Here is a 22,483-nt window from a genome sequence, read left to right on the forward strand (position 1 = left end):
ATGTGACTGAATGAAAACGTCCCAGTCGAAAATTTAAAAAGTAGCCAACAGAATTGAAAACTCACCCTTAAGAAATTTCAGGAGTGCTCAGATGTTATTTTGATCTCTGGGTTCAAAGTTCATCTTAGACAGAAACATGACAAAGGTTGCGAACAGTCTAGTTAGAATTAGCTTTATTGTCACGTACTCAAATGAGCACAGTGACAAGTTTAAAAATCTCCACTTATGTTGCCATTTTAGGTATAAAGGTGCTAGGTACAGATGCTTCAGCATGAATTCTTAGGGAAAAGTAATTTGAAAAATAAAGACCAGGTGCACGACTGAGGTTCCAAGATGGCGCTGGCATGATTCATTCCAGTATATCCTATCAGTGGGGAGTTCCTTCACCTACATGGTTAAGCTTAGACACCTGCTGAGGAGATGGTTGGAGTCAGTGACGAAGGGAATGGAGTTTTTGGCAGGAACCGAAGGAAAGGCTTTGGTCTCCCCAATATTTAATTGGGTGATCTTTTGGTTCTAGTGGCTCAGTTTGTAGCATTCTTGCCTCCAAGCGACAAGATTCTGGGTGCAACAAACAATTCAAACATGAGTGCATTAAAAAAAAAAATCAAGACTGACCATCCATTGCAGTACTAAGGAAGGTCTGCACTAATGGAGGGCTTTTGGATGAGATTTTAGAAAGGAAGTAATCTCCAGTTTAAGTTGGATGCAAAAGACTCCATGCAAATTGGTTGCTGCACTTGCAACATTCGAACAGTGACTACACAATACTCAGTGAAGTTCTTTTTGAAACATTCCGGAACATTGAGATTAAGAAAGGTCCTTCTGAAATTCAAGTCTTTGCTTCTCTGGATAATTGGACAAGCAGTGGTGACAATTTAGAAAGTGACAGGTGGAGATCATGGTCTTCACAGAAATATTTGCAAAGTGAAGCGTTGGTATTAACTTCACAATTTTCTCACTTGGATAGAGGACTGAAATGCAATAACTTTTAGTTTGGTGACCCAATTTGATTCATTTTATGCTATTCACACTTTTTCCTTCAACTGAAAAGACCACATGGCCTTGACCGCAGGCTTCTCCCTAGCTGCTGTCAATGTTATTCCAAATGACATGAAATGTGCTTTTATGGGTTAGGCAAGAGGCTAATGCTGGCCCAAGAGATCAAGCCCCATAAAATTTTAAGACATGGATTTCAGGAAAATGCACCACCTGTGCTCCCTTTCCAAACAGTTGTTGTAAAATAAAACATTAAGAAATGAATACCTCCAGTGTATATTTTTCAGCATTATATGTATGGATTAAAATTATATCTGGTCTTGCAATTGTACAATAAAACCCTGAAAACCCTATAGTAACTCTTCAGTATATTCACAAATACAAGAAAGGACATATACAGAATGTGATGCATTTTACTAGAATCCTTCTTGCAATTCTGTAGCAGGGACTGATATTGAACAATGGACACAGCCTTCGTGAGTTATGGGCAATAACACCAGAAGAATTGTTAGGCAGAAGGCTATCAGTAGGACTCCTCTCCTTTCACTCAGCATTCCAACTGACCTTGTGGCAGCCACCATCAAAACAGAAATTGTCAATTATCAACCATGTTAACAGTAACCAATAACATTTGCAAAATACTTAACAGACAAGAAGAGTACAAAAAACACAGATTATAGAATACAAATAGTTAAAATACCTCTAATTTGCTGTTGTTCCCCATCCCCACTCATAATAGCTGAATAAATCACATTTTACTAAGATTTATTAGTTTCTTCAGGAGTTAGCCTGGAGCTGGCCAGAAGCCAGTAAATGGGAGCATTTGTTATGCTCCTTCCCCCAGAAATAAATCTGGCAATAGAAATGGAATGTAGAAAACAGACTGCAGCTGTTTAAGCAGCATTTGGGAAAAAGTAAAACGTAAAGTTAGTAGTAAAGCCTGGATGGTTGCATGCAATAAACTATGAAAATATAGATAAAAGTAAGGATCATAACTCCTACAAATGGTTCGGTACTACAACAAGCAAGCATTTCTAAAGGCAGTATATGCTTTATAAGAAAAAGTGAAAATTAATCCTATTGGACATTTGCTTCCAAATTTGCAGAGAATTTCTCAGTAGAATAATAGGCAAGTCCCCCCAGAATTATCTCTAGGTATAGAACATAATACACATTCGCAATGGATCAATATGCGTTTCATTTTGTTTTTAATCCAATTGCAGAATATCACTGTTTATACAATTATCATTTATTGAGTGTTTTTAACATGAAAAATCCAAATATATTTGAGGCAAAAAGAGAATTATTTCCAAGCCATTAAAGGATGTGATAATGGAAATGGATTTTAAGGGGTAACAAGAGGATCTAAGGAGCTAAATGTTAATGGGGCATAGACAACTGGAGGTAAAAATAGCACAGGGAATGGATGTGGAGGATGGCTGGATTGTCAAGGAGTAGATCAGAGGACTGCAAAAATTTGGAGGTCAAAACTGAGGAGAACAGGGCTGCAATGAAATGTAAATATCTGAATGAGAACTCTAAGTTCATGCAGTTGGAGAGTAATGAAGGCATGAGAGAGGGGAAAATGAAACTTGATGCAGACAAAATAGACAGTGTTTTCGATGAACTCAAAGGGGAAGAGGTTTCAGATTGAGTGCGCTATGGTCATGATCAGTTAAATACCAATTTTCATGCAGAAGTAATATTCTGCATGTGACCTATACAGTGTCCTTAATCCAAAGAACTTTTCAAAAGCTTGGCATTAAAGTTCAATGAGAAGTTTTTTTTCCACAAAAGGTGAAGAAGTTAAGTGATGAACACCATAGAATAGGAAGATGTTACTGAAGGCTCAGAAGCCAATAGAAAAGACAGATGTATTTATGCATTTTTAAAAAAAAAATCAACCTGTTAGTACACACACCTAAAGTAGGTGGGATTTGAACCCAGATATCCTGTTTCAGAGGTAGGGACACTCAGCAGCGATAGAAAAATACACAAAAGAGATCTGGGTTAGAAGGACAGAAAATTAATGGGTGGAGTACAAGTATAATTGGAGGAAACTGTAGAGAGAGAGAGAGAAAAAAAAAAGTGTAGAGCATAATGATAGAGGGACTTAGAGATAAACATTAAAAATACCACAACATATAGGAGCAGAATTAGGTCACTTCGCCCAGTCATTTGATCATGGCTGATATGTTTCACAACCCTGTTCTCCTCCTCCATTCTGTAACCCTTGGTGTCCTTACTAATCAGAAACCTATCTCTGTCTTAAATACACTCAATGACCTGGCCTCCACTGCCCCCTGTGACAATGAGTTCCACATACATTAAATTTTAATGTGTTGCAGCCAAATAACCAATGTTTGTCAGCGAGGAAGATAAGACGACTGCAGAAACAAAGGCAACGAAAAGTATGCAACAATTAGTTTATAAACTAGCTAGAAAATTGAACAAAATTCAGCACAAAAATCTGCTTCTTTGTAGGTTTATTGCTCGAACTACAGAAATAGATGCAAATTTTACACCTACTGCCTTAGTCAGTAATAGTCAATTTCAAGATTCATTTTTAAAAATTCACAGCTTGAACATAGCATGGTCAGCTTCGATAAACACACTTGTAACAAAGCCTACATTAATTTTTTTTTACTAAAAGGGGTTACGATAGCAAAGGAAACATCTTACCTACGAGGATCGTGAACTTCCACCGCAAACTTCTTTTCTCGGAAGTATAAATTTTCAAGCTGTTTCCACTGGAATATCTGCAAATAGAAGAAATTGAATAGGCATGAGGTGGAAAGCTACTGCAATCTAGTGAACAAAAGGAATTCTGCATAGTTAATATCAAAAAGGGTGCAGCATTCAAAATTAAAACTACAGTCCCAAAACAGAATTGATCATTACAGCTCTCCATTCAATACACTGTCTGTGTTACTGTAAAAGGTACAGCATTTATCATAACTTCCTTTTCCCAGTTACTGCCACCTTCCCTTTTAATGCACTTCATTGTCAACACACTTTGCCAACTCATTCTTTTGTTGATATAGTTACTATTTAAATGTATTTTGTTCATTGAACTCAGTTGCTTTATGAAGTGACTAAGTTTTACAAAATCCAATGTTGCTTTTTTTTTAAAAACAAGGCTTTTTGTAAGACTTTAGAAGTATTGAGCAGAACTTTTGAACAGATACAAAACTTCCTGCCTGGCACTTCAATAAAATATAAAATAAAGCTACAGGTCACATTCTAAATTTTTTCTTCTCCTCTGGATGCAGCAGCTCCCTATCATTTCCTTATAGGAACTATTGGCAATAACATTGAAAATACACCAGTGACTACACAAAAGGTCTGGGGCACCACAGCCATAAATAAAAGCTTAGTTGCACTCAAATCAACTCACCAGTTACAAAAGGTGAAATATAATATACACTTTCATGTGCATGTTTTCTTTGCATAAGGCTCCTAGGAACCACTTGCTGCCTGTGTTAAAACCATAGAAACCTTCCTTGTGCTGTTTCCTTCGCCTGGTTCCAGCTTCCCAGAGTTTCAAGCTTTCGTACATTTACTCCTCCCACCAGCAATTCATGTCAACAGTCATTTTTAAAAAAAAATGAGTTCCCTCCCAGAATCCACCCCCTTTCAATTATTTCGCATGAAGTCAACGGGGAAAGGAATTCTCCAGAGATTACACACTTTTCTGCAGGCCCTTCTGAAAGGCACAGTCTGAGGCTATAAGAGACAATGCCTGTTACAGCACTGAGAGAACATAATGGACAGAGCTAAAGATTAACAGAACACTCAGCTCACATTGGAATTCCTTCCCTTGCTGAATGTTTGTATTCAAAAAAATTCTTACTTGGGGCACTTTCAGGAGGTGTCATTTCAAGTCAGCTGTCTGTAGGCAACCTGGCCAAACCAGTTCTCCAGGTTGTTCAGTAGGACATAGTTTAATTATTACTTTCTTCAGCAACTTTGCAGCTATGTCAATATGCTTACCGTTTCTTTGTTAAAGGGGAAACTAGCTTCATTAATAATGGGAGTCAGAATTGCTGGAACATGGCTTACCAAACAAGATAGCTTTCATATTCTTACCTTTCTGATTAGAACCAAGATTCATTTGAAAGTTTTTTTTAAATCATAAATTCAAACAACAGGTTTCTGTCACTTGAACATCAGAGTTCAATTTTCAGCATATTTGACCAAAATACCTATCTGTAGAAAGAGCTCTCTGGTAGTGTTTTCAAGTATGGAAAAATATTCTCAACCTGCAAGTGGCTATCACACATCAGACTGAACGCTCCCAGTCTTTAGGCCACTGGAGATAACATGGAAGGTGGGACAAACACACAACACTAGAGAAACGCATCAGGTCTGGCTGTATTTAAACAGATTTAACATTTGAAGTCCAGCATGGCTTCTTAATGGACTCGAAAGGTTAATTCTGATTCCCTGATACAGATTTGATGCCAGCCTTGCAGAGTTTCTCCAGCATTGCGTCTGTTTCAGATTTCCAGCATCCAAAAGTATCTTGCTTTTAGGAGAGGCGATCGGCCAGCAGTTAGAAACGGAGCATCGTGGATACCCAACTGGCCAAAATGAACCACTTATGACCACTTCCACACACAATAGGAAAGGCACCACTGAGCTTCATGGGATCAGCTGGGTTGCTCTTAAATGGGTGCGCCATGAGGTTCCCTACCCTAACCACTAAACGGACCAGTGAGGTTCCAAAAACCTCTTTTTATTTCAAAATATACTTTATTCATGTAAATAAATCTCTGGTACTTGTACAATTTTCCATGCTGTTCATAGTTATATACATTGCATGTCTTAACATTACAGAGAACAAATTGAATTAATCAAATTCACAGTTATCCTATTAACAGTTACCTTTATTAACTATCCAGTCTCTTGGTATTTGGCTGTGGCTTCAGCGGAACCCACCTACTGAGTGGGTGCCCTGTTATATGAAAGCAAATGCAACTTCTTTAACCCCCCAAAACCTCTACCTGAGATGTGCCTTCCTGTCAATGCTACCCCAATGAAATGCGCATGGTTGGAGGTCCTTTTTGGTCATAATCTGTCCACCTCTTGGTGACGTGGACTCTGCATCGGCTGGAGCTAGTGGTATCTGAAGCTGTTGAGCATTGGGCTGTCACTTTCAATTGTTTACCCATTAACTGGGCTGGAAAAATGGTATCCCAGAGTTTTTGCTGGAATACAGTCCATTTCCAATGTTGATCCTGACTAAGTTCACTTCACCAAAAGAAGTCAGCTTATCGAGCCTAGCCTCGGTATAAATTGACAGAGCCAAGGTGGACAAACTCCAAAAAGACTGCATGCGGCCAAATCTAGAACTTAAGTATATGATGTACAGGAGAGTGGCTCAATGGTTAAGACTGCTACCTCACAGTACCAGCTACCAGATTTGATTCCAGCCTCGGGTTACAGCATGGAGTTTGCATATTCTCCCCATGTCTGCATGGGTTTTCAGAGTGCTCCAGTTTCCTCCCTCAGTCCAAAGGTGTACAGATTAGGTGGACTGACCATGCTAAATTTCTCCATAGTGTCAAAGGACGTGCATGGTTAATATGGGTTTAATTGGGATAGGATGGGATACTCTCTGGAGAGTTGGTGCAGTCTCAAAAGGGCCAAATGGCGCCTCTCTGCACTGTGGGGATTTTATGACACTCACGTGTCAACAGACAATATTGACAAGATTCCTGAAGCTTTGACCAGCTACAACCACGTTACAAGAGGTGCTTGTGGGATATCTAGAGTGGAGTGGGAAAATTTACAAACCCTGGTGACAAGGCTCTCCAAAACTAATTGTAATCTTTAGCCAGGCATCTAAGGTATTTTATGGCTGTGAATGTATGTTTATCTCCCTTCTTTTCTCCCAAGATAGTCAGTGCTTTATAATTTCAAGCAAAATTACAACATGCCAGAAATGCTTAATTCCTGGAAAAATATTACTTTTTTAAAACAAATTATCCCTCAAGAAGAATGGTGGCACAACACTCATGGCACCAATTGGGACATTTTCCAATATCTAGTATATCCCTGCCAGTGATCATCAAGCTTAAGGTGAGTAAAGATGTTCACCTACATTGGACTCAACCTTTTCTAGAGTCAAATGCAATAACATCAGCAAAAAATAAAAAAGTCACAATATTCAGGCATATTGATATTGAACCTCCAGGAACAGGTGTAGAACTCATTATTCCGTATACTATAGTGAATGGTAAAGTCAGCAGATAGAGGGGTGAGGCTTTTGCAGCTGCATGGCTGTCAGAAACCTGTTCAAAATAGCTCATTAGATATAAAACAGTCATGTGATTTCATAATACCTTCAGTGGCAGGGTGATTGCCTGAATCATAAATTCATGGCTTCAAGGCTTTATCATATATTCTCGGCTGAAACTTCCACTAAGGTACCAAGGAAGTGCAGTATTGTTGGAAAATGGAGAAGCTCAATTGAGGCTCATTCTCCCCCAGTGAAATGAATAAACTCAGTCTTAACCAGAGGAGTGGGGAGCTTACCCAGCGTCCTCAACCACTATCACAAATTGATTATCTTGTCATCTAACTCCGTTGTTTGCGGGACCTTGCTACGTGTATATTGAGTGCCATGTTTTCCTTCAGTAGGACACTTTAAAATATCTAACTGACTACAAAGTAGTTGGAGCCATGGTGCGGTTGAGAAAAATAAATACAAGGTCTTCCTCTTTGGATCTCTACGTCTTGTTCTGACAGATTCAAGCCTTCTATCAGTAAGCAATGCTTTATATGAGTGCACTGTTTACTGAATTCAGACTCATGTTAAACATGTGGAAATTTCCAGATTTTCTAAAGAATGCAAGTCATTTTGTCCCAATTTTAAATGTAAGTAAAATTATTAATTTAACAAACAGTGGCCAATATTTTCATGGTTACTTTTTGTTTAGCAAAGCAGCTTATTTTGATTTTGTTAGTCAGTTTCCATTCCGATCATTAAGTTTTTTTTAAAAAAACATTTATGAGGCAGATTGGTTTAAACATAATACCTTTATGATAATTGAATATGGTGCTGTGCATTTTATTTACATTCCTGAAATACCAATACTTAAAGTGAATGCTGCCATTTTAACATTCAATAACTTGATGGCTGAATTGCTAAAACCAAATTGAAAAGTACACAATTACAGCATCAACAATATTTTTCACACATAAGACACAATAATTTAGTGGCTTCATCAACTTTCTTTAACCAAAATAACAGGGGAGACATACAAAATGCCGCGAAAGTCAAGAAAGAGTTCTATTTTTACTAGTTTCCACAGACTTATGTCATGCACCCACAGATACAGAAAAAATTCTTAGTACTCAATCTCAAAACCAATGAGTCAAGCTTGAGATAACCACCCTCAAGCACAGTCATTATCACAAATCTTAGTCATTACTGCTCCCCTGATAAAGATAAAAGACCTGCAGAACAAGTATAAATCTGGATTTTAAAAGGTAGTTGTGAAACCAAAACCATGAAATAGAAGCTTTTCTAATTAAAGAATTCCAGAAGAGAATATGTTCTCATATAATAACACTAACCATTGCAAAAGATGTTAACCTTTAAAAGGTGCTGACATTGTCACAGCCCATAGTTAATGGAATTTCAGGTATTTTTGCTTTAGTCAGTCCACTGCATTAGCAACAGCAAAATAACATTGATCAGAAAAGCTCAATGCTGAAGGAATGATCCATAAACACTGAAAAGGTTAGTTTGTACATTGCGGTATGATCAGTGTAGTATTAGGAGTCAGCCTCGACTTTGTGGCGAGCACTCTTACTGAAGGGAAAGGGTGATAAATACAATCACTATTCCAGACATTTTGGCATCCAATCTAGGCAGTACTGAGAGATGAAATGTTACAACATACCAAATATCACCTTCCTGTAAGAGCTCTCTGACACTATTAGCAAAAGGACCAGTCATGCTCCCCTGGCATCATATTTCATTATGTCCCATTAAAACAGATCATCAAATCATTTAACTCACTGTCATTTAAGGAAACAATGCTGTGCATAAAGTGCCATTTTAACTGTGACAAACAAAATTTTGGGAGACATCAAGGTTGTGAACAGTAATACACAAATGCAAGCTGTCTCTTTATAGCTGTTGTACTGCAATAGTATTTTATCTGGCAGACAACTACTTGTTGAAATTACGATGGATTTTCACATCGAAGTAATAGTGCTGAAAATCACAGTTTAAAGAAGGATTCCTTAAGACTTTCTTCAAGGGCTGTATTTCATGAAGGCTTGACAGCCACACAGAAGTTTAAATGCATGATTTAATTACTTGTTTTAAAATATTATTCAGAGTTCTGAAATACAATTTATCTACCAACATGACAATCTTTCTAAAAAAGAAATTCAGACAGGACAAAACACGAAACAAGAATAAGTGCAAATAAGACTCAGCAGCATGCACTTGTCTGTGGGGGTGGAACAACCTGGGGGCCTGGACTGCCAGAGTTTATATGTCACAGGTACCTTGAAGGTTGTACCTGCTAATAGTGGCATATGGCCAGAAATGCAATTTCCAATGCAAATGCTTTTGTTTGTTAATCAAAGTCTGCCCATAAATTGTTAGTCCTAATATTTGTTGTGAAGCATGCAAACTCCTGTTCTTGTACAGCTGAACACTCAGTCACCTATACAGTATAGGACCAATTGCTTCCAGGAATTGAATTCTTCTTCACCCATCTAAATGTCTTTCTTGTACAGACTAACAGAAAAATAATTCCTATTTTCCCCTTTCACTCTCTCCCTATTCTATCACTTCTCAGAGAACTGGAACCTTATACGGCTAACAGTCCAATAGGTACTCTCTCACCAAGAGACACGTAATGAGAAAAGGCTTAGTATTACGATGTGTGATCACTGACAGTTCTCAATTTATAACTCAATAAAAAGGAACCCATGGAAGTGCAGCAAATTTCAGAAAATAGTCTGAATATAGTGGAGATACAATATTGGTGTCAGTGGTGCTATTAGCAGATCCCACTGAAGTTTATAGGTCCAATTTTATGATGATACAAGAGCGAGACTACGTCAATTAAAAGGAGTAAAGTGTCCAACTTCCAACATTTGCATCTGTGCAGTTTAGGGCAGAAGTCAGGAAACTGCTGTTTGAATTGCTCTGCTTCGCCATAAGCCTTGTTTCACTGTCACCTTCAGAGAGATTTAGCACTGAAAGATAATATGAGAATGCTACAATTGGAGTATGTGTCCCTATACCTGACAGAATTAGCATTTGTCCAATAGCTCATTTTTAACTTTGAACAGTGATAAAAATGATCACTGATCAAACACATGGTCTTAAGAAAATATTCACACTGGTGTGGCACATTCCCTTAGATTATAATTGTTGTAATGGGTTTTTGAAATTAAAATGAAAATACAAATTACACTGCTTTTCCTTCCCCTCTCGGATAATACCACTTTACTTGCTGGACCAATTTACTGTTAACCAGAAGTTCAAACGTGATGTAAACTAGAACCAGTGTGGTGCCCCTCTGTAAATATTCTTCAATCTGTTCAGTTGAAGAGACGTGCTGTTTGTTCACATAAATTCCGAGCCCCTTTTAGAAGGGGGTGTGCGGTTTCAGAATCCTAACCAATTGTAAGAATAATGTGCCATTCATTGGCTGCTGACCATAAAATCCAGACCTACATATGTTATCATTCTTACATTTTGACTTCAGTCTTTACTCATGTTGGTGTAACCAACACTTTCAGATTATAATCCTGTAGTAATTTGGAAGTATGATTGATTTGTCTGGTTGTCATAACTGTATGATTGATAAAGTCAAGTGGCTATCAGTAATTAATTGGCAAGTAAAGTATTTGTATAATGAATGAACTAGCAGGAATCTTCCAAGTTCAATCTCTGGAGTTAATCTCAGCCGTATGGGCATTAAAATGTTACAACTAGCTTCAGTACTGTTTCAGTGGGGAATTCTCTACAATTAGGAGCTCAAACAGAGGCCCAGGTAGGTTGACAGTCACACTTTATCCCCCTCAGAGGCAGGATGCCCTACACATCAGTTGCTGGTCAACCTTATTGGTCAGCTGCTTTAGCACGACTATGCAATGGATACTGCTGGGAGTGCAAGGAAGCTCATGAGGATCAGCAATGGGTTCTAGACCCAGGTGAGTCTCAGGCTTTTTCAGCATGAACCTACTGGGGACTCAGTAGATTAGATTCCCTACAGTGTGGAAACAGGCCCTTCAGTCCAACAAGTCCACAGTGACCCTTTGAAGAGTAACCCAGCCAGACCTATTTCCCTCTGACTAATGCACCTAACACCATGGACAATTTAGCATGGCCAATCCATCTGAGCTACACGCCTTTGGACTGAGAGGGGAAACCGGAGCACCCGGAGGAAACAATCAGACACGGGGAGAATGTCTGCGTGGAGTCTGCACACAGTCACCAGAGGCTGGAATTGAACCAGAGACCCTAGAGCTGTGAGGCACAGTGCTAACCACTGAGCCACTGTGCCACCCCTAAAGAGCAACAATGTGCAAGATGAAGAGGGAGGTAGGTTTGGAGGTCAGGCAGAGAGGCAGAATAGCAGCAAGTCAGTTTTAGCTGGCAGGGGTTGGGGGACGAAAGTGGTGGTGGTGCAGAAGGCATCATCTTTTAAAGAAATAAATTTTTTTTAAAAAAAATCATCTCACTCTCACCCACCTTCCACTGCACAAAGTATATTATTGTTTTGGGAGGAAGATTGAGGGCCTTTTCAAAGTAATAATTGGGTATTTAAAATGACCTCAGTAAGTTGAAGGATACAACTAACACTTCCACATTTTCTCCCCCTCCCAAACTTGTGTCACTCAAAACTGACTGAACGGAAATCATTCATTCTGTTCATGCCAAAAATTCTATATTTAGCTACTCACACCATGCATCTTGACTTTTTTTTAAAAAATGAAACTTTTACATTAAACCTCACAACAGCCAACATTGTCAACTTCAATCTCATGCAGTAACTTTTATACCCTTACCTCAATACGAATTCCTCCAACATTATTTCACCAATTAGCATTCACCCAAAATAACATGGTCATCTATCATTTGATAGAAATAATTTGAATTTCTTCATAACACTGTCAGCCAAGGACCCAGAGACAATGGCAATGAGATGCAATGATACGCAGGGTTCATTTAAAGCTATGAGCCAGAACTGGGAAAATAATTTGTTTGAACTAATAACATTAATGGGGATCAAGTAAACTTTCAAAAATCGTGGGGTTGTCGCTCAGTGACGTGTCTGAAAGCTTTGTTATTTCTAAAGCTATTAGAAACAAGTTGTTGATTAAAGCCACTTTGAATTGGCGTAGAAAAAAAACAGCAAAAATCCATGAAAACCCACATAAGCAGTGTTTTTTCATGAAATATAATCATTTCTATATTTCAAATCAGTGGCTGGTATCATTGCTACTTCAGCTGTTGAAACACGCTGAAGTAAATGACAAACAATACTTTTAAATAGTATATTCATAACATTTAAGATAATTTACCCAATTATGGCTTTTGTAATGCTTTAATAGGATAAGAAAAATTTAAATAGGAGCTCAGCACTTATGCTATGCAGAACGATGAATTCTTAAAGTTACAGGTTTAAAAATTTATTGGAATATAGCTACCATTTGTTTCGAACATTTCAGTTTTCCAAACTGAAATGTAACAAAGCTAAATTTTATCACTGGGTAGAACACATAATGGCATTTGTGAAGCAAACAAGACAACAAGAGGATAAAGTTAAACTTTAGTTGGTAATTAATGTACAATTTTAAATAAGTACACAGATGTTTCACCAAATATTAAATTGCATTTGAAACTAAATTAGTTTCAAGTAAAATAAGTTTTGTTCAGGTGACAAGAACGGTCATAAGATGTTTCAATCTTTCTAATAAATTAAAAACTTGACTAGATTTTAGCAGGATCTTTTCATTTACTTATGGGGAACATCACTATGTGTGGGTGTGTGTACATAAAAAAGGGGGAGGAAAAAGCAGCACTTCATCTTTCAAGTAACACTATATAATTAGAAGGAAAATAGGAATTAAAGATCTCTTACTGACTGCATCTGTGCCTTTGTGGAAAAATACTGAGTGGAGACCAGGTGCTTCCCTACAGGGAGGGAAGGAGGGAAACATTGCGGGCCAAGGAAAAGAGAGAGACTGTTACTGAAGCATGTTATTGCCTTTAGTCAGTGCAACAACCAAAACGTAACAAACAATATTCTCACAGGCAGACTCACAGCAGCTTAACCTATTTGGTATTTGACTGGAGCTGCTGGAAATCCTCATGAGGTTTACAATGAACATATAGGGTTAGCAACTGAAAGTAAAGTATGTGGCCCAAGAAGTCTACTACTATCAAAATCTTTACTGTAATAAAAGTTCAAGCAAAATACTGAAGACACTGGAAATCAAACAAACAGAAAAGGCTTAATACTCAGGTTGACAGTATATTTGGAGAGAGGAAAAACAGTTACTGTTTTGAATCAAAAATGACTTTTCCTCAATTTTTTATTCAACCAAAAATATTAACTATTTCACTCTCCACAGGCTGGAGATTTGTCAGTGTTTGATTTTAATAAAAAAAAGTTCACTTTTTTGGCATTGCAATATTGGTTTTCATTCTACTGTACAGATTTTGCTTTGAAATAGATGTTAGCATATTTGAAAATGCACAATATATAGTTTGAATTATTGCACATTAATTTTACTGTACTTTTCTGCACATACTCCAAAGAAAATGATTTGCATACATTTTGACATTTCTAATCATACTCCTGCTCCAATATTTAGTGTTGGCCTAATACTTCCGGTAACTACAGAACAAACTGAAATGGGTTTGAGCTAGTCACTGTTCCACCATATTGCATCTAATCCTCAAGTTTGCACATCTCAAATAAAATTATTAACAGTTAGGGTTTAATGCAAAATCCTAAAGGTGGGAATTTGATGTCACTTTTTACAGTTTGTGGAGTGACAGAGTTCTAGCATAAATGTTAAAACAATAGAACAGCAGACTATTCAGAACTGCAAGACAATTTAAATAAAATCTAATGGAGACTTGAAAAGGTTAGCCAACATCAACTTCTATATATTAAAAGCCCACAAAATGGTGTTTTGCTTTGGGTCCAGAGCCTTCACATGATCATTGCTTGAAAATAAGTGCATTGAAAATGTTGGAAAAGTACATGAGCTTGATTGCATAAAGTCAATTCAATCTTATCATCTGACCTGTTTATGGTTTCCAGCCAGAGTTACTGGATAGTGATCAAAAAGTGGGAACAATCTATTGTTAACCTGGTTGAGATCAGGTTTCTCAGCAGACGCCTTGAAGAAATTTATATGCTGCCTGATTATTTATCTGTAATGTAACTATTTATCATGAACACTAATAAAATTAAGAGGTGACTGATTATATACATAAATATTTCACATAAACACAGGAGTATAAGATCATGCATTTTGTCAGAAAGAGGAGACAATTTCAAATAAGGTGTCCAATCTTAAGGGATGCAGGAGTAGAGCAAACTGGATATATATGTGCATAAATAATTAAAGGTCATAGTATAGTTCGACAGAACAGTCAACAGTGTCCTCATCTTTACTAATTAGGGGCACAGGGCACAAAAGCAAGGAGATGATGTTGAATCTGTTTGGGATATTTGTTAGAACTCAGTTGCAGTATTGTACACATTTCCAGGAAGAATTGAATGCACAGACAGTGCGGAAGATGGTTCCAGGAATGATAAATCCTAGTTATGAAGATTGATTAGAGATGTTGAAACTGTTCTTCTTGAGAAGCGAGTCGAAGAGGAGATCTGATAGTTTGATAATTAAGTTGCAGAATTTTAAAAAGAAAAGGGAGGGAAATTATCTTATACAATAATAATCGTCAAGTTTTTCCATCTAGCTTGGTTTTGATTGGTCAAATCAGAAGAACTTATCAATTGGTGAGTGGTGTACAGTGATTGGAACCTAATTTGAATTTGAATTGAATTTATTGTCACATGTACTGAGGCACAGTGAAAAGACAGATCGTATTAACTAGAAGATCTTTGTTTGGCCCAGGTTAACAACCCCAATCAGAGCCCCTTGGCTGACAGATAAACAGGGGAGCCTGGAAGGCTCTTGATGTGGGACTCCGCCCCCTTTCTCTCAGGGTTCTGGGGTGGAGGGTGCTGCACACAGCAGTCCCCTGCAACCGCAGATTGCAGTGGTTCACAGACTCCCAGCCCAACTGCTTGTTCTGTGGTGCGGTGGAGTCTGTGGACCATGTATATACTGGGTGTGGGCATTTGCACTCCCCTTTTTGATTTTCTCAAAAACCTCCTTCTCTGCTTTTGGTTGCACTTCAGTCCCACGCTCCTGATCTTTGGGTACCCGGTATGGAGGAGGGAGGGCAGATCTGAAGACCTCCTCGTGGGTCTGCTCCTGGGCCTGACCAAACTAGCCATCAACAGGTCCAGGCAGCGGGCCGTGGAGGGGGTAGTGAGGGACGACTGCCTGCCCCTCTTCCGCGGTTACGTTAGGGCCCGGGTGTCCTTGCAGAAGGAGCATGTGGTGTCCACCAACACCCTGGAGCTGTTCAGGAATAGGTGGGCGCCGCAGGGAGTGGAGTGCATTATTTCCCCCTCCAACTCTGATTTAGTCCCTACCCTCCCCTTCACGGTTTTGATCACACAGCATTGCCCTTTGATGTGAAGGGCACTGCTTGTCACTGGCCACTCGGGTGTTTTCCTATCTTCCTGGTGGTGGAAATTGAATAAAGATTAGTGCACCTTGTGTCTCTCACACACACACACACACACACACACACACACACACCCCATGGGTGCTGGGGAAAAAAAATAAGCACTACCGCAGTTAGGCGGGAATGTGGGGGTTATTTAAAAAAATAATAAACAGAATGGTGCCCTTTTGCGAAGGGCACTGCTAGTCACTGGCCACCTGGGTGTTAAAAAATATAAAACAGGGGATTCAGAGGGTCCTGACTTTGAGCTGGCTGGTTACAGCCAGTATACTGTGCACATGTAAATAAAGGGTGATGGATACCAACTTCTGTGCAGTTACTTCATGGTGTTTGCGCCTTGATTCCAAGACTTTTGGCTCAGAATGAGTAGCTTCTGAGGACCAGAGGAAGAGATTCTACTCGAGTGCTGCAGGTTCGACGTAGCAGACTTGTGCTGCGGGGGGAGAAACCACGGGGATCGTGTTGCGAGTCGGAGCTGCTGGAGACCATCGCTGTATCGTGATTGGACGTTGGAGGATTGTTTGGTTGTGCTGACCTGCTCTTAGTGGATCTTTATGCTGGCTTCGGCCTAACGCCAATTCAGGTACCAGCCAACCTCAGAGCTATGGCCTCAGCAGCTGCCCGCAGCCCTGGGCAGGGGGTTCGAAACAGTCCGGGTGACTGTGAAGGTGGTAGAGGATCGTACACCAGTTGACCGCATCCTGTTTATTAAGAAAGTACTGTTGGGATGCTGTGGGTTCGCCGCAGCGGACGTGTACTGCCTGCAGGATTTCCCTGGGGCAGGCTACTTTGATGTGACCTTCAGAAGTGTGAAGCAGTGCAAACAGCTCCTGAAGGTCTTTAAAAGGAGAAGGAAGTGAAGCCGCTGTTTTCCAACTTGTCGGCGACCCCATTGTGTGTGCTTCCTGCACAGAGGAAATCGGGTTGTTACAATCCATATGTACAACCCCTATGTTCCAGCGGCTGATGTCCTGACCTTCCTGGGAAGGTACGTCCAAGTTGAGGGAGAAGCCACTGATGTGATCGACCCATTTAGGATCTGGACCAGTAAGCGGCAGGTCAGGGTAACTCTGAGGGCCGATGACAGTGGGAACATCCTCCACCCACCCTCGAGCTTCACAATTGGAGGGAGCAGAGGCTACCTGACATATGCAGGGCAGCCGAAAGTGTGCCGAACCTGCGGAAAGTCGGGACACGTGGCGGCGGATTGCAAAGTGACCATCTGCAGGAACTGCAAACAGGAGGGTCACTTGACTAAGGACTGCCAGGAAGAAAAGAGCTGCAACATGTGCGGAGAGGCAGGCCACATGTATAAGACCTGCCCAAGACCGGTGGGGGGGGGGGGCACTTACGCACAGATGGCTGGAGGTGGCAATGCGAGCCGTGGACCCCCAAAGACCAGTAAGGTCCACCCAGACAGCAGGGAAACGGAGTCTGGTGGCACTCAGAAAGAAGAACAGGCTGGAGTGGAGGAGGCGGCAGCCAGCGGAGAGACACAGCAGCCGATCCTAGCTCTAGCTGGGCAGATGGAAGAAATGGAGGAGATGGCAATCAAGCAGGAAGAGGAGTGGATACTTGTTAAAAACAGGAAGAGAAAATCCTGCCAGGCCCCCAAAGCCTCCCAGCAAAAGGGGAAAAGACAGCTGCATGAGGGAGGGACGTCCAGCTCTTCGGAGGGGGGAAGATGGGCGCAAAGAAGGTCATTACCACCAGAAGAAGAGACAGAGCACCGTAGGTAAAGAGGAGGGCATTTCCTCCCAACCAGGAAACAATGGACCCCCCAAAGTCCACCCTCCACCCAGTGAGAACCAGGGGGTACCCACTGCCCCACAACTACAGGCAACTGAGAGCTGTCCCATTGTCAGACACAGAACTGGACAGTATAGACCCTTGTGTTGGCTCAATGACACCAGAGCGGGTAAATGACCCCAGTGAGGAGATGGATAGCTACCTCAGCCCAGCGAAGGTCCAGCAGTTCGTGCTCACCATGGGGATGTAGACAGCTACCCCAGAGACAGAGACAGGACAGTCAAATGGACAATGGTAACCCCGTAAACTGGGGGTTAAAGAAGTTTCCTTTGCTATCGTATAACAGGGCACCCACTCAGCAGGTGGGTTCTGCTGAAGCCACAGCTAAATACCAAGAGACTGGATGGTTAATAAAGGTAACTGTAAATAGGATAACTATAAATTCGATTAATTCAATCTATTCTTTGTAATGTTAAGACATGTAATGTATATATCTATGAACAACATGGCAAATTGTACAAGTACCAAAGATTTATTTCTATGAATAAAGTATATTTTGAAATAAAAAAACCATGTACTGCCACCCACCCTCCAGCTTTGCCATTGGAGGAAGCAGAGGTTACCTGACATACGCAGGGCAGCCAAAAGTGTGCAGAACCTGCAGGAGGTCAGGCCACATGGCAGCGGATTGTAAGGTGACCGTCTGCCGAAACTGCAAGCAGGAAGGCCACCCGACCAAGGAATGTAAGGAGGCCAAGAACTGTAATCTGTGCGGAGAGGCGGGCCACATGTACAAGGCCTGCCCAAGATGAGGGGACGCCACCTACGCACAGATGGCCGGAAGTGACAACACGAGCCGTGGACCGCCTAAGACCAGCAAGGTACCACAAAACAGCACGGGAACGGTGTCTGAAGGCACCCAAAAGGAAGAGCAGGCTGTAGCGGAGCAGACAGCGGGGAGATGCAGCAGCCGATCCAAGCTCCTTCAAGACAGACGGAGGAAATGGAAGAGGAGGGATCAAAGGAGGCAGAGGATTAGATTACTGTCAAAAGCAGGAAGAGGAAACCTCCCAAAGTCCCCCAGCGAAGGGGGAAGCGACACCTACACGACGAGGATACAGGCAGCTCTTCCAACGGTGAGGACGGGTGCAAGGAGGGTAGTCACCAGAGGAAGAGACAGAGCGCCATGGGGAAAAAGGAGGGCAGCACCGCCCAAGCAGGGAAAGACGATCCCGCTGAGGGGATGGGTAAAGGCCTCCCCCCACCCGGTGAGTACCAAGAGGTACCCACCGGCCCACAGCTCCAGGTAACTGGGAGAGGCGGTCCTGTGACAGCCCTGCTGTCAGATGGAGAACTGGACTGTGCGGACCCTGGGCCCAATCTGAAGACACCAGAGCGGGGAAATGGCTCCAGCGTGGAGCCGGACAGCTACCTCAGACCTGGGAGGGTCCAGCAGTTTGCCGTCACCACAGGGATGCACACAGCTACCCCAGAGGGGCAAGACCAGCAGCAAATGGGCACCGTTAACCTCGTAAACTGTTACAATGGGCTTAAAAATTACCAGCATCAAATCGGCTACGTGATGTGTTTCTACGATGGCCTTCCTGGCCAATGTTAAAGCCGACATCCTGTTTCTGCAGGAGTGTGGGATACCACACCTCAGCGGCTACAGGAGATGGTCGAGCTGGTGGGCCAATGGGCCGTCAGTTTGGTCGGGGGACAACGATAGCCACGCCTCCGGCCTGGGTATCCTGTTGTGAGGAGGCAACTTCACCATCTCCGAGGTTAAGGAGGTGGTGGGTGGGCGCCTCCTCGTCGCCTACGAGGTCATGTACAGGAATGCTCCCCTGAGACTGATTAATGTGTACACCCCAGTGGGTAAGAGTGAACGGTTGGCCGCCCTGCAGCAGCTTCCACGTTTGCTGGCTATGTGCAGGCCGGTCATTCTGGCCAGAGACTTGAACTGTATCATTGATGCAAATGGACGATCCGGTGGGGAGGGGGGGGTGGTGGTGGTGGTTTTGGGGGCGACATTAAACTGGATGCCACATCCAGAGCCCTGATGTACACGGTAAACGATGCCAAGCTGCACGACGTCTTCAGCACCCCTGCAGACGGAGCGCAGCGTAGATACACCTGGTCACGGGCAGGTGGGTCTATCCACTCATGGTTAGATTACCTGTTTGTGTCCTGAACGCTTTCAAATCAGATCCACTGACATCGAGCCGGTGTTCTTCTCTGACCACTGCCTCCTGCTGGCCGACTGTCACCTACAGGATGAGCAGCGGGCAGGCAAGGGAACGTGGAAGCTGAACACAAAACTGTTGACCCCGGGAAACATTGAGGAGCTCAAGAGGGACTACGCAGGTTGGAGAACAGTGAAGCCCCTTTTGAGTCCCCAGCAGACTGGTGGGAAACAGTAAAAGGGAACATCAAGAGGTTCTTCATCCTCAAAAGGTGTTCAGGAGGCGAGAGAGAGGTGGGGAAAACTGTCCCAGCTCCAGGAAAGTATGCAGAACCTGCTCCTGCTGCAGACGATGGGAGTCAATGTCACGGAGGACCTCAAGGAGGTGAAGGGCCAGCAAGCCTCGCTCTTTGCTTCGGAGGCCTCCAAGATAATCTTCCGGTCAAGGGTCCGCTCGGTGGAGCAGGACGAGACGTGCTCACGTTTCTTCTTCCAGAAGGTAGACAATGAGAGCTCCATGCTCAGCAGCATGAAGGAAGAAGATGGCTCGGTAACGTCATCTCAGGCTGACATCATGAGGATCAGTAAATCCTTCGATGCCAGTCTGTATGACGCGAAGCCGACCGACAGCGCGGCCTCCCAGTCGTTCCTGTCCTCTATCACGGAGGTCTTAGACGATAGAACACGGGAGAGGCTGGACCAGCCGCTATCTCTGGATGAGCTGACCACGGCCCTAGAGCCCTTCAAAAAGGATAAAACTCCCGGAAGCGAAGGCTTACCAGTCGAGCTCTATTCCGCTCTGTGGGACTTGATTGGCCAGGACCTGCTGGAGGTGTATGTCAGTATGCTTCTGGCAGGTACCATGAATGAATCCATGAGGAAAGGCCTCATCATCCTCATCTACAAGCAGAAGGGGAAGAGGGAGGAACTCAAAAATTAGAGACCAATCTCACTGTTGAATGCGGATTACAAAATCCTGTCAAAAGTAATCGCCAACCGGGTCAGGTCTGCTCTGGGGTCGGTGATTCACCCTAACCAAACCGGTGCAGTACCAGGCAGGAAGATCGCCGAGAGTCTCGCACTCCTCAGGGATACGATCGCCTACGTGCAGGACGGAGGGTTGGACACCTGCCTGATCAGCCTGGACCAGGAGAAAGCCTTTGACAGGATATCACACAGGTATATGAGAGATGTTCTCTCCAAAATGGGCTTTGGGGAGGGAATCTGCAATTGGATCAGATTGCTCTACACCAACATTGTCAGTGCAGTTTCAATCAATGGGTGGAAATCAGATAGCTTCCCAGTCAGATCTGGAGTCAAGCAGGGCTGCCCTCTCTCTCCTGCCTTGTTTGTGTGCTGCATAGAGCCATTTGCCGAGTCCATCAGGAAGGATGCGAGCCCGAGAGGGGTGACTATTCCTGGCAGCGGGGGCCTGCAGGTTAAGGCCTCCCTGTACATGGACGACGTTGCCAATTTCTGCTCGGATCCGCTGTCCGTGTGCATATGTGACCAGTTTGAACAGGCCTCAGGGACCAAGGTAAAACGAGGCAAGAGCGAGGCAATGCTCTTCGGGAACTGGACCGACCAATCCTCGATCCCCCTCACCGTGAGGACTGACCACCTGAAGATGTTGGGCATTTGGGGGGCTGAGGCGTGCGCCAAGTCTTGGGAGGAGCGTATCAGCAAAGTGAGGCAGAAACTGGGCAGATGGAAGCTACTGTCGCTCTCCATCGCAGGGAAAAAAACCTGGTCATCAGGTGTGAGGCACTGTCAGTGTTGTTATATGCGGCACAGCTCTGTCCTATTCCCAGAACCTGTGCCGCTGCAGTCACCTGGGCCATCTTCCAATTTATATGGAGGTCAAAGATGGACCAGGTCTGAAGGGACTCGCTGTACAAAGATCTGGGCAACGGGGGAAAAGATACACCCAATTCCACCCTCACCCTGATGGCCACCTTTGTGTGTGGCTGCATCAAGCTGTGCTTGGATCCCGGTACGCAAACACCAAGTGTCACTACGTACTGAGGTTCTACCTGTCCCCGGTGTTGCAAAGGATGGGCCTGGCCTTGCTGCCACGGAATGCTCCGAGTAGGTGGACCGTTCCGTATCACCTGTCCTTCGTGGAGAAGTTTGAAGAAAAACACCTTTGACCTCAAGTCCGTCAGGAGAAGAATGCAGTGGTGCTTGTCGAGGTTTGTCCTGAGCAGCGCCGTGACGTGGGACTCCGTGCTCTACGGTCTGTTCCCCGGGACACACACCGAGACGAACATCAACTGTGCCTAGAGGATCATCAACTCAGTGAAGGACGCTCTCTGGGCAGTCCGAAACCTGTTGATCTTTCAGCTGAAGGAGTTGACCCCGACAGTGTTGCAGACTGGCACATTCCAAGGTCCAGGACTACGTGTTGAGGGACGCGCTGAAGCTTGGGGCATCTGCCACCAAGGCGTGGTGGGGAAAGACCACCATGTAACATCTGCCTGCCTAAGAAGAACAGGGGGCCCACCCAGTCACTTGGGCTCTGCTGACACCTCAGCAGAAGAACTGGATAGTAAATGTACAGACTTGTATATAGGAAAAATAAATTTTGATGTCTGTATGTAAAGCAATATAATGTTTTTGCATAAGAATGGCATGACTGATTGTATAGAGATCCAAATAATTTTATGAATAAAGTATATTTTTGAAATAAAAAAATTGGATTGTGAGACAATTGTATCTGGCAGCCATGATTT

General features: G+C 42.8%; 1 protein-coding gene across 8 annotated transcripts in view; it reads right to left on the reverse strand.

Moving 5' to 3' along the window:
- LOC140483840 (FERM domain-containing protein 4B-like) overlaps positions 1 to 22,483 on the reverse strand; it is a 371,993-nt gene that overhangs the window by 35,595 nt on the left and 313,915 nt on the right. For all 8 annotated transcript variants that reach the window (XM_072582530.1, XM_072582532.1, XM_072582531.1 and 5 more), the window contains one exon: positions 3,682 to 3,758. In XM_072582530.1, coding sequence (XP_072438631.1) covers positions 3,682 to 3,758 — 77 coding nt within the window. The remainder of the gene's footprint in view (positions 1 to 3,681; positions 3,759 to 22,483) is intronic.

The sequence above is a fragment of the Chiloscyllium punctatum genome, chromosome 12 (genome assembly GCF_047496795.1).
Source record: "Chiloscyllium punctatum isolate Juve2018m chromosome 12, sChiPun1.3, whole genome shotgun sequence".
Lineage (NCBI taxonomy): Eukaryota > Metazoa > Chordata > Chondrichthyes > Orectolobiformes > Hemiscylliidae > Chiloscyllium > Chiloscyllium punctatum.